Source organism: Sapajus apella, unplaced genomic scaffold, assembly GCF_009761245.1.
Source record: "Sapajus apella isolate SASKATOON/1434 unplaced genomic scaffold, GSC_monkey_1.0 scaffold40, whole genome shotgun sequence".
NCBI lineage: Eukaryota > Metazoa > Chordata > Mammalia > Primates > Cebidae > Sapajus > Sapajus apella.
Window position 1 is genome coordinate 8612457 of NW_022436980.1, and position 26915 is coordinate 8639371.

General features: G+C 36.4%; 1 protein-coding gene across 1 annotated transcript in view; it reads left to right on the top strand.

Moving 5' to 3' along the window:
• The window catches only part of SLC9C1 (solute carrier family 9 member C1), a 104640-nt gene that overhangs the window by 47956 nt on the left and 29769 nt on the right, over nt 1-26915 (top strand). The window contains exons 9-13 of the mRNA XM_032298917.1: nt 1562-1643; nt 5147-5313; nt 7474-7599; nt 21636-21733; nt 25633-25752. Of these exons, the coding sequence (XP_032154808.1) occupies nt 1562-1643; nt 5147-5313; nt 7474-7599; nt 21636-21733; nt 25633-25752 (593 nt within the window). The remainder of the gene's footprint in view (nt 1-1561; nt 1644-5146; nt 5314-7473; nt 7600-21635; nt 21734-25632; nt 25753-26915) is intronic.

Consider the following 26915-nt stretch of genomic DNA (forward strand, 5'->3'; position numbering starts at 1 on the left):
TTGAAGGACTTATACTATCTTATATCAGGACTTAATATAAAATACAGTATAATTAGTATTATCAGTGGCGTGCTGGCATAAGAATAAAAAAAGATGAAGTATAACAAAGAATTCAAAAAAGACACGTTTATATGATGAATTGGTTTTTGACACAGATTCTGAAACAGTTCAATGAAAGAAAAAATATCTTTTTCAATAAATGATGCTGACCTACTGGATTTACTTAGAAAAAAAAAAGAAAACCTCAATTTTTACCTTACACCATACCTAAAACTGATTTGAGATGGACCGTAGTTAAATATAAAATCCAAAACTCTAAAATTTTTTGAAGAAAAATACAATGGTAACCCAACTTTTAAAAAAAATGTACAAGATATTTGAACAGACACTTCTTCAAAAAGAAAGATGTGTACTAATATATGTGTTAAAAATATTCAACGTTATTAGTCTAAGGAAATGCAAATTAAAATCATGAGACACATCATTTGCTATTTAATTTATATGAAGATTTTAGAATTGGCCATTGTTATCTACAGAAGTAGAAATCAAAATACTAGTTGCCTCATTGGTGGAGGACTGATTAGGAAGATACATTAGAGAAATGTTGGTGATGTGAGACTACTTTGCATCTTGATAGGATTGAGAGTTATCTGAGTATATATATACTGTCAAAATTGATTAAATGGTACATGAGTACATTTCAGTGTATGTACATTAAGTTCCTTATTACCAATACTTGGGCTGCACCCTTGAAGAATTAGATCAGAATATTCAGTGGGGACCTCCTGGGAACCAATATTTTAAAGTTTCCTTAGTGATTCTAATTGGCAGCCTTGGGAGCCTCCAGTGTAGTTTGTGCTCTGTCCCTAATTCCATCTGTGGCTATAGAACAGAAGACTAGCTAGGGCTAAACATAAATTCTGGAAGTTAGAATTCCATAAATCTCCTAAAATGTGTAGCCTCAGATTGAAATGTGTTAGTTCACTTGTCTATCAAGACTGATTTGGGAAACAAGTCAATAAAGATATCAGGTGGCATCAAAGACATTTTTTGCTCCTTCTTCCTGACAATGAAAGGGTACCAATGAGGCAAAATGTGAGGTGGAGAAAACATATCAAGGGCCTTGAGTTGTTCTCTTTTCCCAGATGAGGAGAATTATTTGATACAGATATGCTGGTAATGTTGAACAGAGAACGGTGTGGCTATGCACAGCAAGGTGTATATAGTGGATAAGGATTGATAAAGTACAAGTGTATTCTCACCTACCGGGAAGTGCAACAGTGGAAGTCAAGGACAAATATTCCTTTACAGTGTCTGTATAAGTATTGATTTACTTGTCAAAACTCTTATCCTAATTTTGGTTTGGTAACAAAACATGGATGAATTATGTGCAGGAAGATAAAGAATACCCAGAGTAATTTGATCATGTCTTAGATTAATCCCTCCCTTGCCATAAGCATCTATTAACATAGCACAACCTAGCTTCATTGGAATTGGTAAATATAGGCTATATTATATGAAACTGTCATGAATACTTACTTGGCATTTTTTTCGATTCTAGATATTATTTCATGGAGTGTTATTATGCCTAATAACCCTCGTTGTCAATAAATTTATTTTGCCAAAGGCAGTTACTATACTAGGTAAGTCCTAACAATTACTATTACAGTTTAGAGAAAAACATTCTAAATATGGTAAAGAAGTGCTATTAATAAAGAAAGAATCCATATACATCCTAGGCAACATAGTCAGACCCCCATCTCTACAAAAAGTTTAAAAATTAGCCAGGTGTGGTGGTGTACACCTGTAGTCCTAGCTATTTGGGAGACTGCTGGGGAAGGATCTCTGGAACCCAGGAGTTTGATGCTGCAGTGAGCCAAGATCACGCCACTGCACTTCACTCTGGGCAACAAAGTCAGTCAGTGTTGCCTAGTTCCATATAAATTATATAAATACAAGTCAGTGTTGCTTAATTTTTTTTCAAATGTTATTTTAGATTAAGGGAATTACATCTGCAAGTTTGTTACATGGGTATATTTTGTGATGTTGTGGTTTGAGGTATGGATCTCATCAAGTTAGTGACCAAAAAAGTAGCTTTGCAACCCACACCCTGTTTCTCTTTTCCCACTCTAGTACTGCTTGGGGTCCACTGTTCCCATCTCTATGTTCATGTGTATTCAATGTTTAGCTCCCACAAAAGGTATTTGATTGTCTGCTCCTGCATTAATTCACTTAGGATTGTGGCCTCTGGCTCCAACCATATTGTTGCAAAGGGCATAATCTTTTTCTTTTTTATGGCTGTGTAGTATTCAATGGTGTATCTGTACCACATTTTCTTTATCGATTCCACCATTGATAAACACCTAGGTTGATTCCATGTCTTTGCTATTGTGAATAGTGCTGTGATGAACATACAAGTGAATGTGTCTTTTTTGTAGAGTGATTTGTTTTCCTTTGGCTATACTGGGGTGGCTAGCTTGAATGGTAGTTCTGTTTATAGTTATTTGAGAAATCTCCAAACTGCTTTCCACAGTGGCTGAACTAATTTACATTCTCCTTTCTCAACAACAGTATATAAGTGCTCCCTTTTCCTCACAACCTTGCCAGCATCTGTTATTTTTTGACTTTTTAATAATAACCATTCTGTCTGGTGTGAGATGGTATCTCATTGTGATTTTGATTTGCATTTCTCTGATGAGTAGTGGTGATGAGAATTTTTTCACATGTTTGTTGGCCACTTGTATGCTACCTTTTGAGAGGTATCTTTTCATGTTCTTTGCCTACTAACTATTTTTCAGTTTTAGTTTTTGTGAGTACAGAGTAGTTGTATATATTTATGGAGTACATGAGATATTTTGATACAGGTATAAAATGTATAATAATCACATAAATGGAGTATCCATCACCTCAATTGTTTATCCTTTGTGTAACAAACAGTCCAATTATACTCTTTTAGTTATTTTTAAATGCACAATTAAATATTCTTGACTATAGCCACTCTATCATGCTATCAAATGCCAAACCTTTTTCATTCTTTCTATTTTTTGTACACATTAATCATCCAAATTTCCCGTCACCTCCCACTACTCTTCACAGGCTCTGTTTAATAATCATTATAGTCTCTATCTCCGTAAGTTCCATTGTCTTAATTTTTAGCTCCCACAAATAAGTGAGAACATGCAAAGTTTGTCTGTCTATGCCTGGCTTATTACACTTAACATGCCCTCCAGTTCCACCCATGTTGTTGCAAATGACAAGATTTCATTCTTTTTAGTGGCTGAATGGTATACCATTGTGTATATGTATGATATTTTCTTTATCCATTCATCTGTTGATGGACACTTAACCTTTGCTAATTTTTAAATGGGGTATTTGTTATTTGCCTGTTGCTTTAAGTTCCTTTTAGATTCTGGATATTAGATTTTTGTCAGATGCATAGTTTGCTAATATATTCTCTTATTTTATAGGTTGTCTCTTCAATCGATTAATAGTTTATTTTGCTTTGCAGAAACTCTGTTTAATTAGGTCTCACTTGTCAATTTTCATTTTGTTACAGTTGTTTTGGGGACTTCACCAGAAATTATTAGACAGAAATTATTTCTCAAGGCTGATGTTGAAAAGGTTATTTCCCAGGTTTTCTTTTAGAACTTTTATAGTTTGAGGTCTTACATTTAAATCTTTAATCCATTGTGAGTTAATTTTTGTATATAGTGAAAGGTAGGGGTCCAGTTTCATTTTCTGCATACAGCTTGCCAAGTATCCCAGGACCATTTATTGAACAGGGAATCCATCCCCCATTGTCTGTTTTTATCAGCTTTGCCAAACATCAGATGACTATAAGCATGTAGCCTTACTTCTGGGTTAAAGCATAGATTTGTGGGGTACATGAGATGTTTTGGTATAGGCATGTAATATGAAATAAGCACATCATAAGGAATAGGGTATCCATTCCCTCAGGCATTTATCTTTTGACTTATCAACAATTCAACTACTCTTTATTCTTAAAATGTAAAATTTTAAGAATGTTCAAAATTTAAAATGTAACTCTTTAAATTATTCTTAAAATGTAAAATTAATTTATTATTGACTATAGTCACCTTATTGTCTTGTCAAATAACAAGTTGTATTTATTCGTTCTATACTTTTGTGCCCATTACCATCCCCACCTGCCCGCATTCTCCCACCACCCTTCCAAGCCTCTGGTAACTATCATTCTACTCTCTATGTTTGTGAGTTAAATTGTTTTTATTTTTATATCTCACAAATAAGCGAGAATATGTGATGTTTGTGTGTGGCTTATTTCACTTAACATAATGATCATCAGAAAACAGAACAGGTGCTAAATTTCTTAGGGAACTAGAAACTGATATGTTCTAGAAAAAAAAGATAGTTTGAGAGATTGGAATCTTAAAGGATAAGGCAGATAATTTATCATTTGTGCTTAATTGCTCATGCAATTATGGAAGCTAACTCCCAAAGTATGCAGTCCAAAGGCCTAAAAACCAAAAGAGCCAATGGTACAAGTTCCAGCTCAAGTCTGAAGGAAGGAGAAGACTGAAGTCCGAGCTCAAAGACCATCAGGCAGAGACAACAAATTATCTCTTGTTCAGACTTTTGTTTTATTGAGGCCTCTAACAGATGGGGTGAGGCCCACCCACATTGGGAAAGGCAATATACTTTACTCAGACTACCAATTTAAATGTCACTCTTTTCCAAAAACAGTCTCACAGACACACCCAGAATGTTTATCTTATATATGAGCACCCTGTGGCCCAGACAAGTTGACACATAAAACTAACCATTATACCTCTGTTTGTTTCATCATGTGTTAAAGTGGAAAAAAGGACTCACCTCAAAAGGTGGCCAGATAACCAAAAGACGTAATGCATTCAAAGTGCTGAGATGTGATTTGCAGAATATAGTAAGCACTTAATAAACATTAGCCGTTACTATTATATGCCTCACCTTTTGTGAGAAGAAATATGAAAGCAGAAAATTTTTAACTCTAAAGTATTCCCATTATTAAACAATTTATGTTGAAATTTTATTTAAAGATTAGTGACAATAAGTTAAAAACAAAGGAAGCTTTCTAACCCATATCAAAATAGTGTTTCTACTATTTATCAAATGTATGTTTGTATCAAAGATCTTCGTGATATCACGTCAACAAAATATAAATCGGTTTGTTACACATTTCGACACTTTCAAGAGCTAACCAAGTCTGCAGCCTCTGCACTTAAATTTGACAGAGATCTTGCTAATGCTGATTGGAACATGGTTGAGAAAGCAGTTGTACTTGAAAACCCCTATGTGGTAAGCAAGTAATATCTCTTTTATTGCTTCAATGCAGATTTGATTATACTGAAGTATAAACTAGGTCATAAATATTAATTCACAATTTTTAATATTTGTAATTGACAGAGTAGTGTTGATAACTCTATTTAATAAATTAGTAAAGGGGAGTCTTAAGGAATTTGATGATCGCTGTGGGGCAAAGTAGAAGCCATAACCCCTTTGAGTATATATGTTTAAAATATATATGTTTAAATTCAAAAGAGGAAGCTGTGTATTGGAGCTCCCTCCAAAAGAGATCATAGAGCAGCACAGTGGCTCCTGCCTGTAATCCCAGCACTTTGGGAGGCCAAGGCAAGCAGATTACTTGAGCCAAGGAATTTGAGACTAGCCTGGCAACATGCCAAAACCACCTCTTTATGAAATATACAAAAATTAGCCAGGTGATGGTGTGCACCTGTAGTCCCAGCTACTCGGCAGACTGAGGTGGCAGGATTGCTTGAGCCTGACAGGTTGAGGCTGTGGTGAGCTGCAATTGTACCACTGTACTCCAGCCTGGGCAGTAAAGAGAAAGCCTTTCTTTAAAAAAGTATGTGTGCGTGTGCGTGTGCGTGTGCGTGTGTGTGTGTGTGTGTGTGTGTCTGAAAATGAGCTCTAGAAAATGGCTAGTTGTTGACCAAATTGGGAGGGGTCAAGGGCTTTTGTTTATTTATTTGGGCTATTGTATATCTAAGCATTTGCTAGACCTTAATTTATGGTTAATAGTATTTTTAATATAAAATAGAATTCAAAGCCAATATCATAAGTTTAGCTGTGGGAGATGTCACCTTCTGTTTCTGAGATATGCTTTCAGATATCTGCAGTCAGACTTTTTCTTTGAAGAGCACTCAGCTAATCAGTCATGGTTTCCCTAAAGGGAAAGAGTAAAATTGTCCTGGGGTCTTCACAGCTACTGCACTTTTCCATGTCCTACATCATGTCCAGTTTTCAATGTTTTTTACAATGTTTTTGTTTCTTTTTTGCATCACACAATATGAGGGGCCAACTTCTAGGAGTGCTTAGGTGAGATAGTCTCTATGAAATAGGATTCTGAAAAATCCATTTCATATCCATTGGATCAGTGCTTAAAGTGCCAGATAGGAATTTAGAACTAAGCTTTGTGCCTACAGGAATACTGCCAGTATTTTTGGATGGAACAAGTACCAAGTAATATCCAAGGATTTCTCTAGTAGCCTTCAATATCTGGTTGTAGACTTTTGCTGACTTGTCCGCATCAGAAATTATCTAGACAGCTTATTAAAAATATTGATTGAGTTTTCACCTACTCTCTGAAGATTTTGATGCAGGTGGTCTGAGCAGGGTCCCAGGAAGATTTTAAATCCACCACCCAGCTAATTCTAATGTAGCAGCCAGTGTTGGGGCCACCACTCTCTTACCTGATCTGTTTCAGAAGGCAGATGATCAAACAACTACATTCTCCTTTTCATGATGCAAACATGAGGGATATTATAGAGTTTCAGGTAGGATACTGACCTTGGAATCAGAAAGTCTGGCTTTACAGCATAGCTTTCTCACTTAACAAATAGCCTTGTAATTTTGAGAATATTATTAATTTTCTCTAAGCTTCAGTTTCTCATCTGTGTAAATTATTCATACTCCCATTTCCTTCATGTATGTTCACTTTCTATTTTATATTAAGTGATCATTTTAAAGCGGTGGTTGTCAAGCTTTGGCTGCAGCAAAATTTTCAAATGAGTTTTTAGAAACACAGATTGCTGCCCACTCCTCCAGTTCTGATTCAGTAGGTCTAAAGTGGGACCTGAGAATGCACATTTCTAACAATTCCCCAGTGATTCTGATGCTGCTGGGAGACCACACTTTGAAAACTGTTAGTGTAAAGTATGGTCATATATGTGATAGCTTTTTAAAGTGTTAATAATGCCATGTAAAAGTAAAGATATGACATAAGTCCTTCTAGCAAAACTGACAACTATTTTACCTTCTAGAACTGAGCAAATGATTAGGACATTTGAGCAAATGATGAGAATCTGAACATTTTTCTATATCTACAAGATTTGCTACCATTTTTCAACCCAAACTGGTATAAAAATTGTTTGTGGGTTACGCTAAACAATATGTTAATATTCATGTATTTTTCATTCTTTTATTTGTTTTATTTAGTTGAGCCAAGAAGAAACAACAGAACATCAGAAGGTGAAATGTTCACACTGTCACAAAGAAATAGTTGAGACCTTTAACATTGAAGCAATGGAGCTGGCCAACAGGCGTCTCTTGTCGGCACAAATAGTACTGTATTATCCTCTTTTGAAATTATTTTTGGCCAAAAATTATGCTGAAAAAATCCTCATTTATAAAGGCATCTTGATCATGCTCATTTAATAGATTCTTTACCAAGGCAAAGGGAATTTTGACGTTGTCTTAGGAATTTGCATGATTGCAAAAAAAAAAAAAAAGAAAAAAAAATCCACTCAAACTAGCTTAAGTAAAGAGTGTTTTATTATGAAAAATCGGGAATTTCAAAGATCCCAATGGCAGAAATTACAACTGGGCTTAAACTTCAGATGTGTTAGGCAATCAATTCTGTGACACTGTTCATCTCTGGATCTAAGCCAGTTTTCCATGAAAAGATACAGCCAAATCCTCTAATAACTGACTGAAAGAGGGTATTATGTTTCATTCAAATCTTGGCTAACAATTAGAGAAATTCTGTAGCACAGCAGCATACAAACTGTTGAAGATTACCAATAGGCTAGTTTTTGTTTTCTATCCAGGATGAAATAATCAAGATCTGTTTGTCATGAGCTGTTTCTTGAGGTGTTCATATTGGGCCTTCCTCACTGCCTATGGAGCTATTGAGCACTTCTCAGCTATTCCAACCACATAGGATTCCAGTCACTCTACCTGCTCAGTCTCACTAGGGGCAATGAGAGATCTGTAGAATATGATTGTTCTCTCTTGAACAGTAGTCTTGGCAGACAAGCTGAGTCTCAAAGTCAACTATTTTAAGGGCATACAGAACTTCTTTAAGCAATTGAGGCAGTGCCATTAGGATGAAGCTAATGCCCACATGCTACTTTATTCCACCAGCAGATTTTCCGCTTGTCCTACCAAATTAGGTATTGCCATCCACAGAGTAATGAGTTCCTTCCACCTGACTAAGTTAACACAGAGGGAGCAAATATTCCTGCTAGCTCTCCCTTTTTTTCTAAATCTGATGCTCCAAGGCCATGATTCTGTGATGTAAATGGACAAACTAGTCAGCCAGGTTTCCCTTGAGAACTGTCTATGAACAGCTTCTGACGTTAAAACAAAGGGAGTTTGTCTGAATATACCAAGCCAGCAGGAATGAGAGGAAAAAAGTGTCAGTCAACAGAAAACAATGGAACAGCATAGAGAAACATCTAGACCAGGATTTCAGAGTAAATTATAAATGTTTTATTTTAAAAAAAAATCTTACCCTGAGCAATCAATTCAGTAACTGAATTTGTATTAAAAAAAAAATGATCTAGAAACAATGAAATCGGGCTAGTCCTGGATAACCATGGGTGAATCGGAAGAGCCAACCATGGTTTCTTTAAGACACAACAATTGCTTCTTTAGAAAGCACAAAGGGGTAGTTTATAAAAATGTGTAACTATCAAAATTGTGATAGACTAGCAAAAAGCATTTATAATCCTCTATATTTGGGGTGGAGAGTTCTGTAAATGTCTATTAGGTTTGCTTGGTCCAGGTCTGAGTTCAAGTCCTGGATATCCTTGTTAATTTTCTGTCTGGTTGATCTGTCTAATGTTGACAGTGGGGTGTTAAAGTCTCCCACTATTATTGTGTGGGAGTCTAAGTCTCTTTGTAAGTCATTAAGAACTTGCCTTATGTATCTGGGTGCTCCTGTATTGGGTGCGTATATATTTAGGATCGTTAGCTCTTCTTGTTGCATTGATCCTTTTACCATTATGTAATGTCCCTCTTTGTCTCTTTTGATCTTTGTTGCTTTAAAGTCTAATTTATCAGAGATGAGAATTGCAACTCCAGCTTTTTTTTTGCTCTCCATTTGCTTGGTAAATCTCCCTCCATCCTTTTAATTTGAGCCTTTGTGTATCCTTGCATGTGAGATGGGTTTCCTGGATACAGCACACCGATGGGTTTTGTCTTTTTATCCAATTTGTCAGTCTGTGTCTTTTGATTGGGGCATTTAGTCCATTTACATTTAGGGTTAATATTGTTATGTGTGAATTTGATACTGCCATTTTGGTGCTAGCTGGCTGTTTTGCCCTTTAGTTGAGCTGGTACTTGTTGTTCCTTTATATGTGTAGAGCCTCTTTCAGGAGCTCTTGTAGAGCTGGCCTGGTGGTGACGAAATCTCTGAGTACTTGCATGTTCCCAAAGGATTTTATTTTTCCTTCACTTATGAAGCTTAGTTTGGCTGGATAGGAGATTCTGGGTTGAAAGTTCTTTTCTTTAAGGATGTTGAATATTGGCCCCCACTCTCTTCTGGCTTGTAGGGTTTCTGCTGAGAGATCTGCTGTGAGCCTGATGGGCTTCCCTTTATGGGTAACCCGACCTTTCTCTCTGGCTGCCCTTAGTATTTTCTCCTTCATTTCGACCCTGGTGAATCTGACGATTATGTGCCTTGGGGTTGCTCTTCTTGACCAATATCTTTGTGGTGTTCTCTGTATTTCCTGGACTTGAATGTTTGCCTGCCTTGCTAGGTTGGGGAAGTTTTCCTGGATAATATCCTGAAGAATATTTTCCAGCTTGGATTCGTTCTCTTCGTCGCATTCGGGTACGCCTATCAAACGTAGATTAGGTCTTTTCACATAGTCCCACATTTCTTGGAGACTTTGTTCATTCCTTTTTACCCTTTTTTCTCCAGTCTTGCCTTCTCGTTTTATTTCATTGAGTTGATCTTCGACCTCTGATATCCTTTCTTCTGCTTGGTCAATTCGGCTGTTGATACTTGTGCATGCTTCACGAAGTTCTCGTGTTGCGTTTTTCAGCTCCATCAATTCACTTATATTCCTTTCTATTTTGTCCATTCTCATTAGCATTTCGTCAAATCTTTTTTCAAGGTTCTTAGTTTCTTTGCATTTGGTTAGAACATGTTCTTTAAGTTCACAGAAGTTTCTTACTACCCACCTTCTGAAGTCTGATTCTGTCATTTCATCACACTCGTTCTCCATCCAACCTTGTTCCCTTGCTGGTGAGGAGTTGTGATCCCTTTTAGGAGGAGAGGTGTTCTGGTTTCAGGTGTTTTCATCCTTTTTGTGCCGGTTTCTTCCCATCTTTAAGGATTTATCCACCTGTCGACTTTGTAGTTGCTGGCTTTCAGATTGGGTCTCAAATCTTTCAGATTGACGGTCTGTTTGTTGATGATGAGGTTATTTCTGTTTCTTGGTTTTCCTTCTGACAGTCTGGCCCCTCTGCTGTAGGTCTGCTGAAGTTCACTCCAGGCCCTGCTTGCCTGGGGTTCACCTGCAGCAGCTGCTGAACAGCAAGGGTTGTTACCAGTTTTCTTCTTCTGCTATCTTTGTCCCAGACAGATACCCGCCTAGTGTCAATCTGATCTCTCTTTTATGAGGTGTCTTTTTGGATATATAGGGGTCAGGGAGCTGCTTGAGGAGACGGTCTCTTCTTTATAGGAGCTCAAATGGTGAGCTGGGAGCTCTGTTGTTGTTCATTCAGAGCTGCTGGGCAGGTACTTTTAGGTCTGCTGCAGCAGAACTCATAAACTGCTTTTTGTTCCCAGGTGCTCTGTCCCAGGGATTTAGGGCTTTATTTATGAGTTTCCGTTATGCTGCCGCCTTCTTTTTTTTTTCTTTCCTTCAGACCTGCCCAGCCCAGCAAGGAGGCAGCCTAGTCACTGTCGGCCTATAGCAGCTTTGCTGAGCCGCTGTGGGCTCCGCCCCGCTGCCGAGTGAACTTCCCTGCAGTCCTGTTTATATGGGTGTAGTTAGAACTGCTTTGGCGATGGTGGTCCGCCTCTGTTGGGGCGGAGTCTCTGTTTTGGCAGGTTGCCTTGGCAACAGCGGGCTGCCTCGGTAATGGCGGACGCCCCTCCCCCACAGAGCTGGACCATCCCGGGTTCAGCTGCGCTTGCTGTGAAACTCTCAATCCAGAGTTTCTGATTGCTGTTCTTTTGTGGGGGTGGGGCCAGCCGAGCCTGATCGCCTGGCTCCCTGCCTCAGAGCCTTTTTTAAGTTGGTGTTCCAGTCGCCTGTTGAAGAGGCGCCAGGGTCTGTTTGTTTTCCCCTGCGGCCACTCACTGCGCTGGCCTAAACAGCGGCACTGAGGTTTGTGGCGCTTTTTTTTTTTTTTTTTTGGCCCTGGAATCTACTGTCCTGGTTCTCTCCTCAGTCCCCTTTTTGAACCGGCGAATGGGCGACTTCCCGTGGCTCCAATTGGCAGCCAAAAGGGCCCCTGGACCGGTGTTTTTTGTACGGAGAACCGCGGCTCCAGGGCGCCGACAAAGCACCCGCACAGGGCAAAGCAGCGGCGCTGGCTGGCACAACCGCACTGGCCGAAACAGCCGCGCTGGCGACCGTGGAGCACCTCTGCCCGGGAATTTCCTAGTCTGTGGGCAATAAAAACGCGGCGTCCGCTCACCCTCTGCACTTTCACTGGGAGCTGCAATCCTGAGCTATTCCTAAACGGCCATCTTGGATCGTCCTCTTATTGTTTTTTTAATTGACATACAATTGTACATATTTATGGGGCACAATGTAATATGCCAATACATGTATACATGTGTCATGATCAACTAAGGCTAATAAGCATATTGATCACTTCAAACCTTTAACGTTTCTTTAGGTTGAGAATGTTCAAAATTTTGTTTTCTAGCTATTTGAAAAAATACAATAGATTATTATTTACTATAGTCACCCTATAGTGCTATAGAATACTGGAATTTACTCCTTCTATCTAACTGCAACTTTGTATCTGTTAACCAACCTATTTCTGCCAGCTTCCCTGTCCCCCTACACTTCCCAGCCTCTTGGAACCACTCACAGAAGTATTCTACTCTCCTTCTATGAGGTTAACTTTTATAGCTTCCATATATGAGTGAGAATAAGCAGCATTTATTTTTCTGTGCTTGACTTCTTTTACTTAGCATAATGTACTCCAGGCTAATCCACGTTGCCACAAATGAAAGCATTTTAATCATTTTTATGGATCAATAGTATTTTGTTTTGTAAATATATGACATTTTCTGTATACATTCATCTGCTGATGGACACTTAAGTTGATTGCCTATCTTGGCTATTGTGAATTGTGCTGCAATAAACATTCCCCATATATAAACATTGTATTCTAGCCGAGGAAACTTAATATCTGATTATAGTCTTGATTTTCATTTCCCTAGTTTGACTAGGGATGTTGAATTTTTTTAATATGCTTGTTCACCCTTTGCATGTCTTTGAGAAATGTCTATTCAGACTCTTTGCTCATTTTTAAATCACACTATTGGTGTATTTGTTTTTGTTGTTGAGTTCCTTGTCCATTTTGGATATTAATGCCTTAGCAGATGATAAATTTGCAAATATTTCCTTTCATTTTGCAGGTTGTCTAATTATTCTGTTGATTGCTTCCTTTGCTGTGAAGTAGTATTTTAGTTTGATATAATCTCATGTATCTATTTTTTCTTTAACAAAAGAAAAAATCCTGTGCTTTTGAGATTGTACCCATGAAATCTTTGCCCAGTCCAATGACCTAAAGTGTTTCTCCTGTTTTCTTCTAGTGGTTTCATAATTGCAGGTCTTACATTTAAGTTTTTAATCCATTTTGAGTTTATTTTCATATAAAAGAGAGATAGGGATTTAGTTTCATTCTTCTGCATGTGACTATTTATCCAGACACTATTTATTGAAGAGACTGTTATTTCCCCAGTGTATGTTCCTTATGACATTGTCAAAAATCAGTTGGCTATAAATAGTATAAATAGTTAATATATTTCTGGGTTTTCTCTTCTGTTCTGTTGGTCTGTTGCCTGTTTTTATGCAAGTACCATACTGTGTTGGTTGCTGTAGCTTACTGGTTGTAGTATATTTTGAAGTCAGGTATTATTATGTCTCCTGCTTTGTTCCTTGCACTCAAAATTGCTTTGGCTACTTGAGGTGTTTTGAGCTTCCATACAAATTTTAAGAATGTTTTCTCTATCACTGGTATTTTGCAAGGGATTGCATTGAATCAGTAGGATTCTTAAGCAGTATGGTCATTTTAAGAAGATTTTTTTTTCTTCCAGTCTATGAACATGGGATGTCTTTCCATTTTTTGTGTTCTCTTCAATTCCTTCATCAGTCTTTTATAGTTTTCATTGTAGAGGTCTTTCACTTTCGTGGCTAAATGTATTCCTAGGTATTTTTTGGTAGCGATTGTAAATGGGATTTATGCTTTGATTTCTTTTCACATAGCTGTTAGTCTATAGAAATGCTACTAATTGTGTTTGTTAATATCATATTCTGCAACTTCATTAAATTTGTAGCTTGGTTCTAGGAGTTCTATTGTGGAGTCTTTAGCTTTCCTAAATATAAGATTACATCATCTGCAAACAGTGATAATTTGAATTCCCGTTTCCATCCAATTTGGATGCCTTTTATTTATTTCTCTTGACTAATTGCTCTTTGTAGGACTTCCAGTACTATGTTAAATGAGAGTGGTAAAGATAAACATCCTTATTTTTTTCTGTTTCTTAGAGAGAAAGGTTTTAACTTATCCTCATTCAGTATGATGTTGACTGGGGAATTGTCATATATGGTCTTTATTGTATTTAAGTACATTCCTTGTATACCTACTTTGTTGAGAGTTTTTATCATGAAACAATGCTGAATTTTATCCAATGTTTTTTATGTCTATTGAGATGATCAAATGGTTTTGGTCTTCCTATTAATGTGATGTATCATGTGTGTTGATTTGTGGATGTTGAAATCTCATTGCATTCCTGGGATAAATTCCGCTTGATCATAGTGTATAATTTTTTTGATGTGCTGTTAGATTTGGTTTGCTAGTATTTTGTTGAGAATTTTTGCATCTGTGTTCATCAGGGATGTTAGCCTGTAGTTTTCTTTTTTTGTTGTTGTGTTCTTTGCTTTTGGTCCTAGGGTAATGCTAGTCTCATAAAGTGAGTTCTGAAGAATTCCTTCCCTTTCAAAAATATTTTTTTCTTAGGAGACTTTATATTACTGCTGTTCTATTCAGACTTCTACATCTTTCAGTCTCAATCTCAGTAGGTTTATGTGTCCAGGAATTTATCCATTTCCTCTAGGTTTTCCAATTTGTTGGAGTATAGAGATAGTCTGTAATAGTAATCTGTAATAATAGTAATAGAGATAGTCTGTAATAATAGTCTGTAGTAATAGTCTATAATAATAGTCTGTAATAATCCTTTGACTTTTTGTGGTCTCAGTTGTGTCTCATTTTTCCTTGCTGATTTAATACATTTGTATCTTCTCTCCTTATTTTCTTAGTCTATCTAATGGTTTGTTAGTTTTTTCTTATTTAAGGAACAACATTTTGTTTTTATCTTTTATATTATTTTTGGTGTCGGTTTCACTTATTTTAGTTCTAATTTTTATTATTTCTTGTACTAATTTTGGGTTTGGTTTGTTCTTGCTTTTTTAGTTCCTTGAGGTGCATAATTAAGCTGTTTTTTGAACTTTTGAGATGGAGTTTCACTCTGTTGCCCAGGCTGGTTTGCAGTGGTGCAATTTGAGCTCACTGCAACCTCCACCTCCTGGATTGAAGCAATTCTCCTGCCTCAGCCTCCCATGTGGCTGTGATTACAGGCGCTTGCCACCACACCTGGCTGATTTTTGTGATATTAGTAGAGCTGGGTTTCGCCACGTTGGTCAGGCTGGTCTCAAACTCCTGACCTCAAGTGATCTGCATACCTCAGCCTGCCAAAGTGCTGGGATTATAGGCATGAGTCACCATACTCAGCCCCCTTTCTACTTTTTGTTTTTTTGTAAAGATTTATTACTATAAATTTCCCTCTTGGTACAACTTTTGCTATATCACATATAGGTTTTGCTATGTTGCATTTCTATTTTTGTTTCAAAATAAAGAATTATCCTTTCAATTTTTTCCTTGATCTATCAGTAGTTGAGGAACATGATTAATTTCCATGTTGTACAGTTTCCAGTGTTCCCTCTTGTTACTGATTTCCAGTTTTATTCCATTGTAGTCAGAAAAGAAATTTTATATAATTTTAATGTTTAAAAAATTTCCAAGGCTTGTTTTGTGGCCTACCATATGCTCTATCCTAGAGTATGATCTATGTGCTGATGAGAGAAATATGTATTTAGCTGCTCTTGAATGAAATATTCTGTAAATGTCTGCTATACTGATTTGGTCTATAATGCAATTTAAATCCAGTGTTTCTTTGTTCATTTTCTCTCTACATAATCTTTCCAATGCAATGAGTAGGGTTTTAAAGACCCATCTATTATTGTATTGGAGTTTTCTCTTTCTTTAGATCTAGTAATTTTTGCCTTACATGTCAGAGTGCTCTGTTTTTTAGTATTATATGTCCTTTTGCTGATTTGATCCCTTTATCATTATATAGTAAACTTCTTGGTCTTTCTTACAGTGTTTACTTAAAGTCTATTTTATCAGTTGTAAGTATAGCTATATAACTACTCCTGATCTTTTTTTGTTCTGTTTGCCAGAAACATCTTTTTTTTAACCCCTTCATTTTCAGTCTGTGAGTGTCTTTACAGGTGAAGTGAGCTTTTTATAGACATAGGTAGTGTGTAGTTGGGACTTTTTTTTTTTTTTAATTTTACTTTAGGTGCATACTATATCAGGCATTTCTCCCCATGTTATCCCTCCCCACCCTCCCCTCCCTCTCCACCCCCCATTGTCTCTCCCCTACCACCCCCAACTGTCTCCTGTGTGTGATGCTCCTCTCCCTGAGTCCACGTGTTCTCATTCAACACCCACCTATGAGTGAGAACATGCAGTGCTTGGCTTTCTGTTCTTATGTCAGTTTGCTGAGAATGATGGCTTCCAGATTATCCGAGTCCCTACAAAGGACATGAATTTATCGTTTTTTTATGGCTGTGTAGTATTCCATGGCGTATATGTACCACATTTTCTTTGTCCAGTCTATCATTGATGGGCATTTGGGTTGGTTCCAGGTCTTTGCTATTGTACACAGGGCTGCAATGAACATACGTGTGCATGTGTCTTTATAGCAGAACAATTTATAGTTCTTTGGGTATATACCCAGTAATGGGATTGCTGGGTCAAATGGAATTTCTATTTCTAGATCCTTGAGAAATCGCCACACTGTCTTCCACAACGGTTGAACTAATTTACACTCCCACCAACTGTGTAAGAGTGTTCCTATTTCTCCACATCCTCTCCAGCATCTGTTGTCTCCAGATTTTTAAATGATTGCCATTCTAACTGGCATGAGATGATATCTCAGTATGGTTTTGATTTGCATTTCTCTAATGACCAGTGATGATGAGCATTTTTCATGTTTGTTGGCCTCATATATGTCCTATTTTGAAAAGTGTCTGTTCATATCCTTTGCCCACTTTTGAATGGGGTTGTTTTTTTCTTGTATATCTGTTTTAGTTCTTTGTAGATTCTTGTTATTAGCCCTTTGTCAGATGGGTAGATTGCAAAAATTTTTTCCCATTCTGTTGGTTGCCGATTCACTCTAATGATGGTTTCTTTTGCTGTACAGAAGCTCTGGAGTTTAATTAGCAATGGGGTAAGGACTCCATGTTTAATAAATGGTGTTGGGAAAATTGGCTAGCAATGTGCAGAAAGCAGAAACTGGACCCCTACCTGTCACCTTACACTAAAATTCACTCCAGATGGATCAATGATTTAAACATAAAACCTAACACCATAAAAACACTAGAAGAAAATGTAGGCAAAACCATCCAGGACATAGGCATAGGCAAGGACTTCATGACTAAAACACTAAAAGCAATGGCAATAAAAGCCAGGATAGACAAATGGATCTTGTTTTTTAATCAGTTCAGCCAGTCTATATCTTTTAAATGGAAATTTAAATTAGTTTACATTCTGGGATATTATTGAAAGGTGAGGACTTATTCTTATCGTTTTATTAGTTGTTGTTGTTGTTTTGGTTAGTGTGTATATTCTTTGTGTCTTTTTGTTTGTCTGTTTATCTTTGAAGTTTGGTGTTTTTTCTGTAGTAACACGGTTTGATTCCTTTTTCATTGAGTATCTGCTCTATCAGTGGGTTTTATATGTTTTCACAATGTTAGTTATTGTCCTTTTGCTTCCAGATATTGGACTTATAAGCATTTCTTGTGAGTCAAATCTAGTGATGGTGAATTCTCTCAGGTTTCACTTGTCAGGGAAACACTTGATTTCTGAAGGATAGCTTTTCTGGACATAGTGTTCTTGGTCAAAGTTTTCTTTTTTTTTTTTTTTTTTTTCTTTCAGCTCTTTGAATATATCAACTTATTCTCTTCTGGCTGACAAGGTTTCTGCTGAGAAATATGCTGATATTCTAATGGAGATTCCCTTATATGTGACTTGACAGTTTTCTATATTTTTTAAAATTCTATCTTTGTCTTTGACTTTTGACAGTTTGACTATAATGTACCTCAGAGAAGAACTTCCTAGGTTGAAACTGTTTGGGGGACATTTGACCATCCTGGATCTGGATGTCCACATGTCTTCAAAAACTTAGAAGTTTTCTGTTATTATTTTATTAAATATGTTTTCTGTGCCTTTTTCCATCTCTTCTCCTTCTTAAATTCCCATAATTACAACATTTGTTTGTGCAATGAACTTTCTTGGATTATTTGGTTTCTTTCTCTTTCTCCTTCCTTCCTTTCTTCTTATCTATGTATCTTTCTTTATCTTTCTCTTTTGTCTGACATGGTTATTTGAAAATACCTGGCTTCAAGTTTAGAGATTCCCTTTTTTCTGTTCGATCTAGTTTGTTATCAATGCTCTCAATTGTATTTTTTTCATTCATTGAATTATTCAGCTCCAAGATTTCCATTTGGTTCTTTTTTTTTTTTTAATGGTATCTATCTTTTTGTTGAATTTCTCATTCAGATAATGAATTACTTTTCTGATCTTATTGTGTCTTGCTGAGTTTCCTTAATAACATTATTGTGAATTCCTTTTCAGGCAATTTCTGCATTTCTATTTCTTTGGAACCAGTTCCTAGAGAACTGTTGTGCTCCTTTAACAGTGAGATGTTTTCTTACTTGTGTTCCTTTAACAGTGAGATATTTTCTTGCTTTTTCATGTTTTTTGAATCCCTGCATTGATATATTCAGATCTCATGAAACAATTGCCTCTTCCAATTTTGTAAAGTGACTTTCACGGGGAAAGACTCACCTGCAGATATGTCCCAGGGTGTCAGTTGGGTAGGATGCATTCGCCTTGTACTGCATAGGTACAAAGCATAGTCTCAAGAATTTCTTCAGCTACAGTCAATGTCCTTGCTGCCTGAGAGTGTCTCAGTTGCTTAGGCTGCAGAGGTTTTTATGGTAGGTCTACCTATTTGGGGTCTGCTCCCTTGTGAATGAGGGAACTGGCTACGCTATTATGGGTAGGGAACCAGGATCATCTGTGATCTGGGGGAAGTGCAGGGCTGGCTGGTCAACCAGCATCACTTCTCAGGCTCTGCCCCCTTGAGGACAGGATTCCAGGCTTGTCTTGACTCTGGGGAAGCAAGGGGCTGGTCAGCCAGCAGCTCAGCTTATATGCTGGCTGCTTCCCTTGAAATTTTGCTTTTTAGTATAGTTAATTTTCCTTGTAGGCAAATCTAGTAAACCTAGGTAATATTTTTGAGGCTAAAAGCTGCGATTTATTAATCTGTATATCTTCAGTGAATAGCACAATGTGTAGTACATAGTAGATGCTCAATTAATATTTACTCAATCTGAATCTCTTTGGAGTATTTGAGGTTTATTATAGGATCTAATCACTGTTCTATTTTGGTATTTCAGTTCTTCTTTCACTTCTCCCTTGCTGTTTAATTTCCTTTTTTTCTTTTTTAATTTTCCTTTGCCTTCCTGCTTTCTTTATTGAGATATATATCACTCTTTCTGTCTGATCAGCTAACTTTAAAAGCATATCTAATTTTACCTTATAAAATGTTATAAACATCAATAATATTCTATAACTTTCTAATTAAATTGTTAACTGTAGATGTACATTTAGAGTAGAGACAAGTTTTCATTTCCCTTTTCTCAATCTACCTATACATTCATTTTCTTAAAAATTCCTTACTAGACCTTGTACCCATGGCTGGAATATGAATTTAGTTCAATGTTCTGAAACCTCTTTGTGCTCCTCTTCCATTTTTTGAGACAAGGTTTCTCTGTGTTGCTCAGACTGGTCTCCAATTCCTGAGCTCAAACAATCCTCCTGGCTTAGTCTCCCAGAATAGCTGGAACTACAGGGGGACACCATCATGCCCGGTTCCCTTCTTTTAACTTTTATAATTTAAGTTTTAACAATTATGCTTATTATTCTTATAAACAAGAAGCCTTTTACAGATGTTTTCTTACATATTTTATTTTTTAATATATTGATATTATAATTTTCACTAATTATTTCCAATAATATTCCCAGTTGAAAATGTCTTTGAAATGTATCTTTCAATGGTTTGGCTCATGTATCTGGTATAATTTTGTAGAAAAAAAAATTGATTAGTAAATGTTTAAAGATCTTTCAGACCTGAAAATAGGAGTTTTATCCAAGTAATGATATATGAATACAAAGGAATGATTTTTATGCAGTTAATAAATTAATATTTATGAAGCTACAGCTTTCTTTCTTGTTTGGGTATCTCTAGAATTATTTCTGTTTCCTTATAATTTAATAATGTTTTGAGGTCATGTCTTTCAGTCACTTCCCAATATTATTTCAGGAAAATATGGTGTTCAAGAACCCACAAATTAAATGGAGACTTCATTTTGAGTCTTGCTTTCATTATTGATATGTGACTATGGACTTAATCTATTTAATTTTTATTCTCCCTCTCTATAAAAGAGGAAACTTATGGTGACTGACTGACCTCTTCTTTTTCACTTGTGATATTCTATGTTTTCTGCAATGTACACCCCATGTACCTTTTTGATTTATTGCTTCCAATGTTTGGGTTCTACTATTATATTTTGATGATTGGTTTTGTGCTTTTGTGCTATTGTTGTGTCTTAATCAAGAAATTTCCCTTTTCAAAGTAGATTGGATTTCTCTGCTCTGTTCTCTAGATCCTCATTTCACTTAATAACTTCTTAGTTCTTCATAATTTTAGATATATTTTCATGTTTATCTTGAGTTGTTTTGGTTTCTGCATTCTCGTTGGGAAAGATAATTTAACAATTAACATTTTCTAGTATCTCATTGCTTTGGTATTTGTGTTGCTAAGTTTTCATGAGACCCATATAATCTTCAGCTTCCTCATTTTTCCACAAACTACAATTTTTATCTTGATACTAAAAAATTTTAATGATATTTAAGAAGAAATATCTGCTACTCTGTTGAATTCCTGTAATCATGGGAAAATTTTTTCCTCTCACATTCTTAAATGTGGTTGCTATCCCTTTCTAGTATACCCCCAAAACAAAACAGTGTTTAATATTCAAAACTGATCATTCAGAGAGAATGCCTACTACAGAGCCTAGAAATCTTTGATCATATATTTCAGTTAAGGAAGTTAGTAATTCTCAGTAGCGTTCAGTACATGGATGCCGGGAACAGTGTCAGATACTGGTTTGCACATCATCAGACATAGTCCCCGAAGCTCAGTAGACTCTGTATATATGTATTGAATGAAGAAGTGACTGCATTCTGCCAAATATTAGCAATCTCTTATTATAATATTCCTTATAAATTATAAAATTCCCTGTAAGTAATTATATGTTACAAAAATATAATAATCATTTTAATCCTTATAACAGATGAGGCAGCAGGGCCCTGTTGTGGAAATATTTTAGAAAATTAAATTAATTTGTGTAGTAGAATTTTATTTTTACTGTGGCATTTCTCAGAGCCTTTAATATTCATTATTAACTTCTGAGATGTGGATATCACTTGCAGCTGTTCCCAAACTTATTTGCCAATGAGTTCCATTTATTTTTTGAAAACCTAATTCCATGTCTAGAAGAACTCTAGTTTCCTTCAGAACCAGTGTGGCTCCACTCAAACCCAAGACCTACCTTATCCAATAATCTTTTAATCTGAACTCCATAGAAAGATCCTTTTTACAAACATACTAGAGATTATTTTGACTTCTCACAATTTTTTCCCATCAAGATGGTAATAAGTTGTCGTTGTTATTCATGCTGTATAATGATTTGGATTAATATTTCTTTTAGGCAAGCTACCAGAGACAATACAGGGATGAGACTCTGTCCCAGAGTGCTGTCCAGGTGTTGGTAGGTGCAGCAGGAAGTGTTGGTGAGAAGAAGGGAGAGTAAGTATATTGTCAAGAGATGGCTTCTATTCTAAGCTACTGCATTTAGGAAATTACCCGAGTTTTCTTGCTTTTGTCTGGTAACTTGGCTTCCTCTGGTATTACACGGGCAAGCTGCTGCCTTCCCTGCACCCCACCCTCAAGGCAAACCACCTATTTTCAGTATCCCAAACTTGCTGCACTCATTCATTCCTCTGTGATTTTGAACACGCTGTTTCTTCTAACTGACACTTTCTTTTGTTCTTATCCTCCGCCTGCCAAAAGTTAAGCTGTGGTAAACAGCTCTTCCTTTTAGACAATTTGAATGCCAGACTAAGTAATGGTGAAGCCTTCCTTAATCCCTCCAGGCACATCTTCCCCAATGCACAGGTAGCACTTAATATTCAGCATACATTTGTAATCTTGTAGTGATTTCTTTAGATAAAGGGCTCCAAAATAAGCAGTGAGTTCCTCAAAGTTGGTGTTTTGGGGAATACCCTCAGATCATCCTCTATGGAGGAATGCCAGATCTATGATAGGGCAAAGAGAGGGGTTAAATTGCGATGCAATTGCAACAATGTCCACCCAAAACCCAGACATACCTTCTAGTTCTAGACAACAGTCCTGAAGACACCAAAATTCCCTGTTTAAATTGTCCAAAGCTTATTTCCAGAGTCTACTTGGCCCTCTACTCCTGGTCCATCATCCCATGAGCAAACTGGGCCTTTGGTGTGCATACCCCTAAACCTAAAGGATATGCCAGCCTTGTGTTAAGTCACACATACAACCTTGTGGTATACTGAAGGGTAAAGTTAGACATTAGAAAAGGAGCAGCCAGAAATTAGGGCATATTTGCATTTCAAGTACAGACTTTCAAAGTAACTAAGAGTTTCATTTTAAGCCTAGTTGTACAAATCATTATGGCATTATGTGTATCATGATAGAAAGATGAAATATATCTTATTTAAAACTTTGTTTCTTGATTTATAATGCTTGAATATTTTCCTCTATGGTACCAGGGTCTCTGTCCTTTTGATCCAGGCCTTCCAATGCTTTAGGTGACCTAGTAAAGTCAGGAGAGTTGAAAGAGAGGGCTGGGAAAATGTGATCAATTCAAAACAATACTATGCATATTTTAAAGAAGAAAGGTGCACATTGTACAGTGGAAGTTTTTTTTTTTTTTTTTTTTTTTTTGAGACCGAGTTTCGCTCTTGTTACCCAGGCTGGAGTGCAATGGCGCGATCTCGGCTCACCGCAACCTCCGCCTCCTGGGCTCAGGCAATTCTCCTGCCTCAGCCTCCTGAGTAGCTGGGATTACAGGCACGCGCCACCATGCCCAGCTAATTTTTTGCATTTTTAGTAGAGACGGGGTTTCACCATGTTGACCAAGATGGTCTCGATCTCTTGACCCCGTGATCCACCCGCCTCGGCCTCCCAAAGTGCTGGGATTACAGGCTTGAGCCACCGCGCCCGGCCCAGTGGAAGTTTTTAATAAATGACACAATGAAAAGCAACATTACTATATTGTCCAGGAGATGTTAATATAAAAATCAAACAATAGGCGGAGAGTGGTGGCTCACGCCTGTAATCTCATCACTTTGGGAGGCTGAGGCAGGTGGATCACCTGAAGTCAGGAGTTTGAGACCAGCCTGACCAATATGGTGAAACCCTGTCTCTACTAAAAATACAAAAACATTAGCCAGGCGTGGTGCATGAGCCTGTGGTTCCAGCTACTCAGGAGGCTGAGACAGGAGAATTGCTTGAACCCCGTAGGTGGAGGTTGCAGTGAGCTGAGATCACGCCACTGCATTCCAGCCTGGGTGACAGGGCAAAACTTTGTCTCAAAAAATAAAAATAAAAATAAAAATAAAACGATATAGAGCAGTTCAGCCCACTGCCTTAATTTGTTTTCTTTTTAAACGTTTCACAAATGCTGAAGCAACATATTGCCTATGAAGACCTAGAGCAAATGGACACAAAGAGAAGATTAACAGTGGGCAGAGGGGCAAAGGGTTGAAAGGACTCTTAGTGGACAATGCAGGCAACTCTGGAAAATATTACATTTTCACACATGTAAGAAATATAGATTAAATACCAATATGTGCAATGCTGTATATTACCAATATATGTCAAGCACTGTGGGAAATATTAATATTAGCAAAATGGTATTCCAGCTCCTAGAGAACTTTCTATTGATTATGCTTATATTCAGTTCTTGATTCTTTGCTGAGCTGCCTTGGAGTTGATTTTGTCATTTGCTAGTTATTCTTATCAATGCCTCATGTGTCGGGGTGACCCATGGCAAGAAAAACAAGTCTAAGAAAAGCACCAGGACCTATGCTAAGTGCTTATATAATTGCCTAAAAAATAATACTTTGAGCACATAGTTTATTTGTATTGAGTGTTAGAGCAGGTACAGTTTTAAATACCTTACATGTATTAACCTATTTTACCTCAGAAAAATTCTATGAGATAGATGCTGTTATTATCTTCACGATGCAGGTTAGGAAAGTAAGGCAAAGAGAAATTAAATAATTTACACAAGGTCATTTGACTAATAAATTACAGGTTGGGATTCAAACCCAACCTGCCTTATTATCCAGTTAAATAGGTCGTACTGTTTTCCTAAATCAGGTCTAAACAGTGAACATGTTGATGTAAAATAGGAATTCAAGAGCCTGAATCACTTACAGTTTGTGCTGTAAAATGTCACACATTATAGATATCACAATAAGACTATATTAAATGCCCATTTCTGTGAGTCCAGGGGGCCTCTTATTTATTATCTCTGTGGCAACACCTACCACATTTCACTGCAATTGGTATTTACATGTTTTATCCCACTAGTCTGCTGGAGCCTTGAGGGCAAACCAGTATTTCTTTATGGTTTATCTGCAGCATTTTATAGCCATAGATGTTCAATAAATATTTTTTCAATTATGAATGAATCAAGTCACATAAACATTCAACAATTTCCATTTATTTACCACGTATTATATTGAATTATAGATAATTGAATGACTATTTTCAATTACATTGGTATCCTAGTAGTAAAAAAAAAAAAAAGTACAAGATTTAAATTAAGAACATTATAATTCATAGAAAGGGCAAGGTTTACCTTTGAACTTAGATATCCAGTGCCCTTCCATTAAGCCACATTATAAGGTAGGGACTCAGACCCAAGGGCAGAGGCTTATTCTCTTTCTGATCATGACGATGAAAGTATCTGGTCAGCAGCAGGTAAATTCCTTGAAAATCCAAGGAGATTGGCTAAACAAGACACAATCACATACACAAATATAAGCTGTCTCAATTAAAAAAAAAAGAAAAAAAAATAGCCAGTAGAAAGCTACAGAAAAATTGGGACAAGTGCTACCAAAATGACATTGAGCTTTTGTCACCAGTGACTTCTCTAAGTTACCATTTCAACTTATTTTTAGTTATTCTAAACCTTATTATCTACTTTGAAAGTAAAGACAAAGAGGAAGATGTGTGATAGAAATTGGATGCTTTATACTTGCTTTCCCATTTAATTGTCTCAGCCTACCATTGGTATTTTATCCTTATTTTGTAGATAAGCAAGCAAGTTAATTAGGTAATTTGTTCATTGCCACACCAGACAATGGGAAATCTAACATGAAAACCCAGATGTCTGAATTCCAAATACTTGAAACATAGTATGTTTTCTCTCCCTGGACCTTGAAATCTCTCTTATTTTCAACCATTTATCTCCGATTTTCAATACTCTGTTCAGAAAGTGAGCCCTACAATCTAACTTCATGAACTATGCCTGTGAAAATGTCTTAATCCAGTCATTATGGCACAAAATAGTCTTTCTGCTTTCTGACAGTACTACATTAAACTTATCTCAAAATGTTTAAAGCATGTATAAAGATTTCTCTCTCTTTTTTTTTTTTTAGATATATGAGTCTTGAGACAATAAGGAATTATTCTGAAAGCAAGAAAACACTTACCTTTACTAGAAAACTACTGCTCAATTGGGTGTATAATACTAGAAAGGAAAAAGGAATCCCATCAAAGTAAGTGCTTTGAACTGTGTAAGAAATGCTATTATATTGACTTGAAATGCCCTGTTTATTTCTGTTAAAATTATACTCTGAATATTTAGCAAAATATTTCGAGGAATTTTAGAGCTCAATTTTTAAAAATTTTGCATATTTCATTATTTGAGAAGTGGCCTTAGAAAATGCTCATAACATACTTAAAGTAAGAAAACAAACATTCTATGTTAACAAATGCTATTATATTCACTTGAAATTCCCTATTTCTGTTGAAATGGTATCCTGAATATTTTGCAAAATATTTTGAGAAATTTTATGACTCATTTTTTAAAAAAAATTTGCGTATTATTTGAGAAACGGCCTTAGAAAATGCTGATAAACATACTTAAAGTAAGAAAACAAACATAATCTGTGTGAACAAATTAACTTTTTATACGTGTCACTAAATCAGCCATCACACTCACCACAAGTTTTGAAATCACCATATATTGTTAGAGTTATCATAAAAATCGAAGGAGATTATGGCATAATCTAAGGAGAAAATGATCTGGCCAATATCTACTGTAAACCTTAGCTACATCCTTTTAATTTTTTATTGTTTAAAAAAAAAAAGTTTTTTTTTTTTCCTATCGTTACAGTTGATTTAAAGCCTTGAAGTGGGTGGTACCCACCTCAGAGCAGACTGATGAGTATAATAGGGTATAATGGCTGCAGAATGTTTGTTAGAAATGTGAGGGTCAGCCACCACCCTAAGTTTCTTATGTACATGCATGAAGTTATTTAAAGAATAAAAAAGATAGGAATAATATCTTCTTTTTGAGGTAAATTTAACATACATAAATTAACCATTCACCATTTTAAAGTATATAATTCAGTGTTATTTACTAGTCCAAAAGTAAACTGGGTATTCATTAAGCAGTCATTCCCCATTTTCCCTTTCTGCCATTTCCTGGAAAGCACCAGTCTGTTTCCTGTCCCTGTGAATTTACTTAATTGAAATGTTTCACATAAATAAAAACATCACCATGTAGCCTTATGTTTCTGGCTTCTTTCACTTAGCATAATGTTTTCATCCACATAGGTGGAATGTATTAGTAGCATAAGGATCATCCTCTTTATAGCATGTATCAGTATGTGATTCCTATTCAAGGTTGAATAATATTCCATGGTAAATATACCAC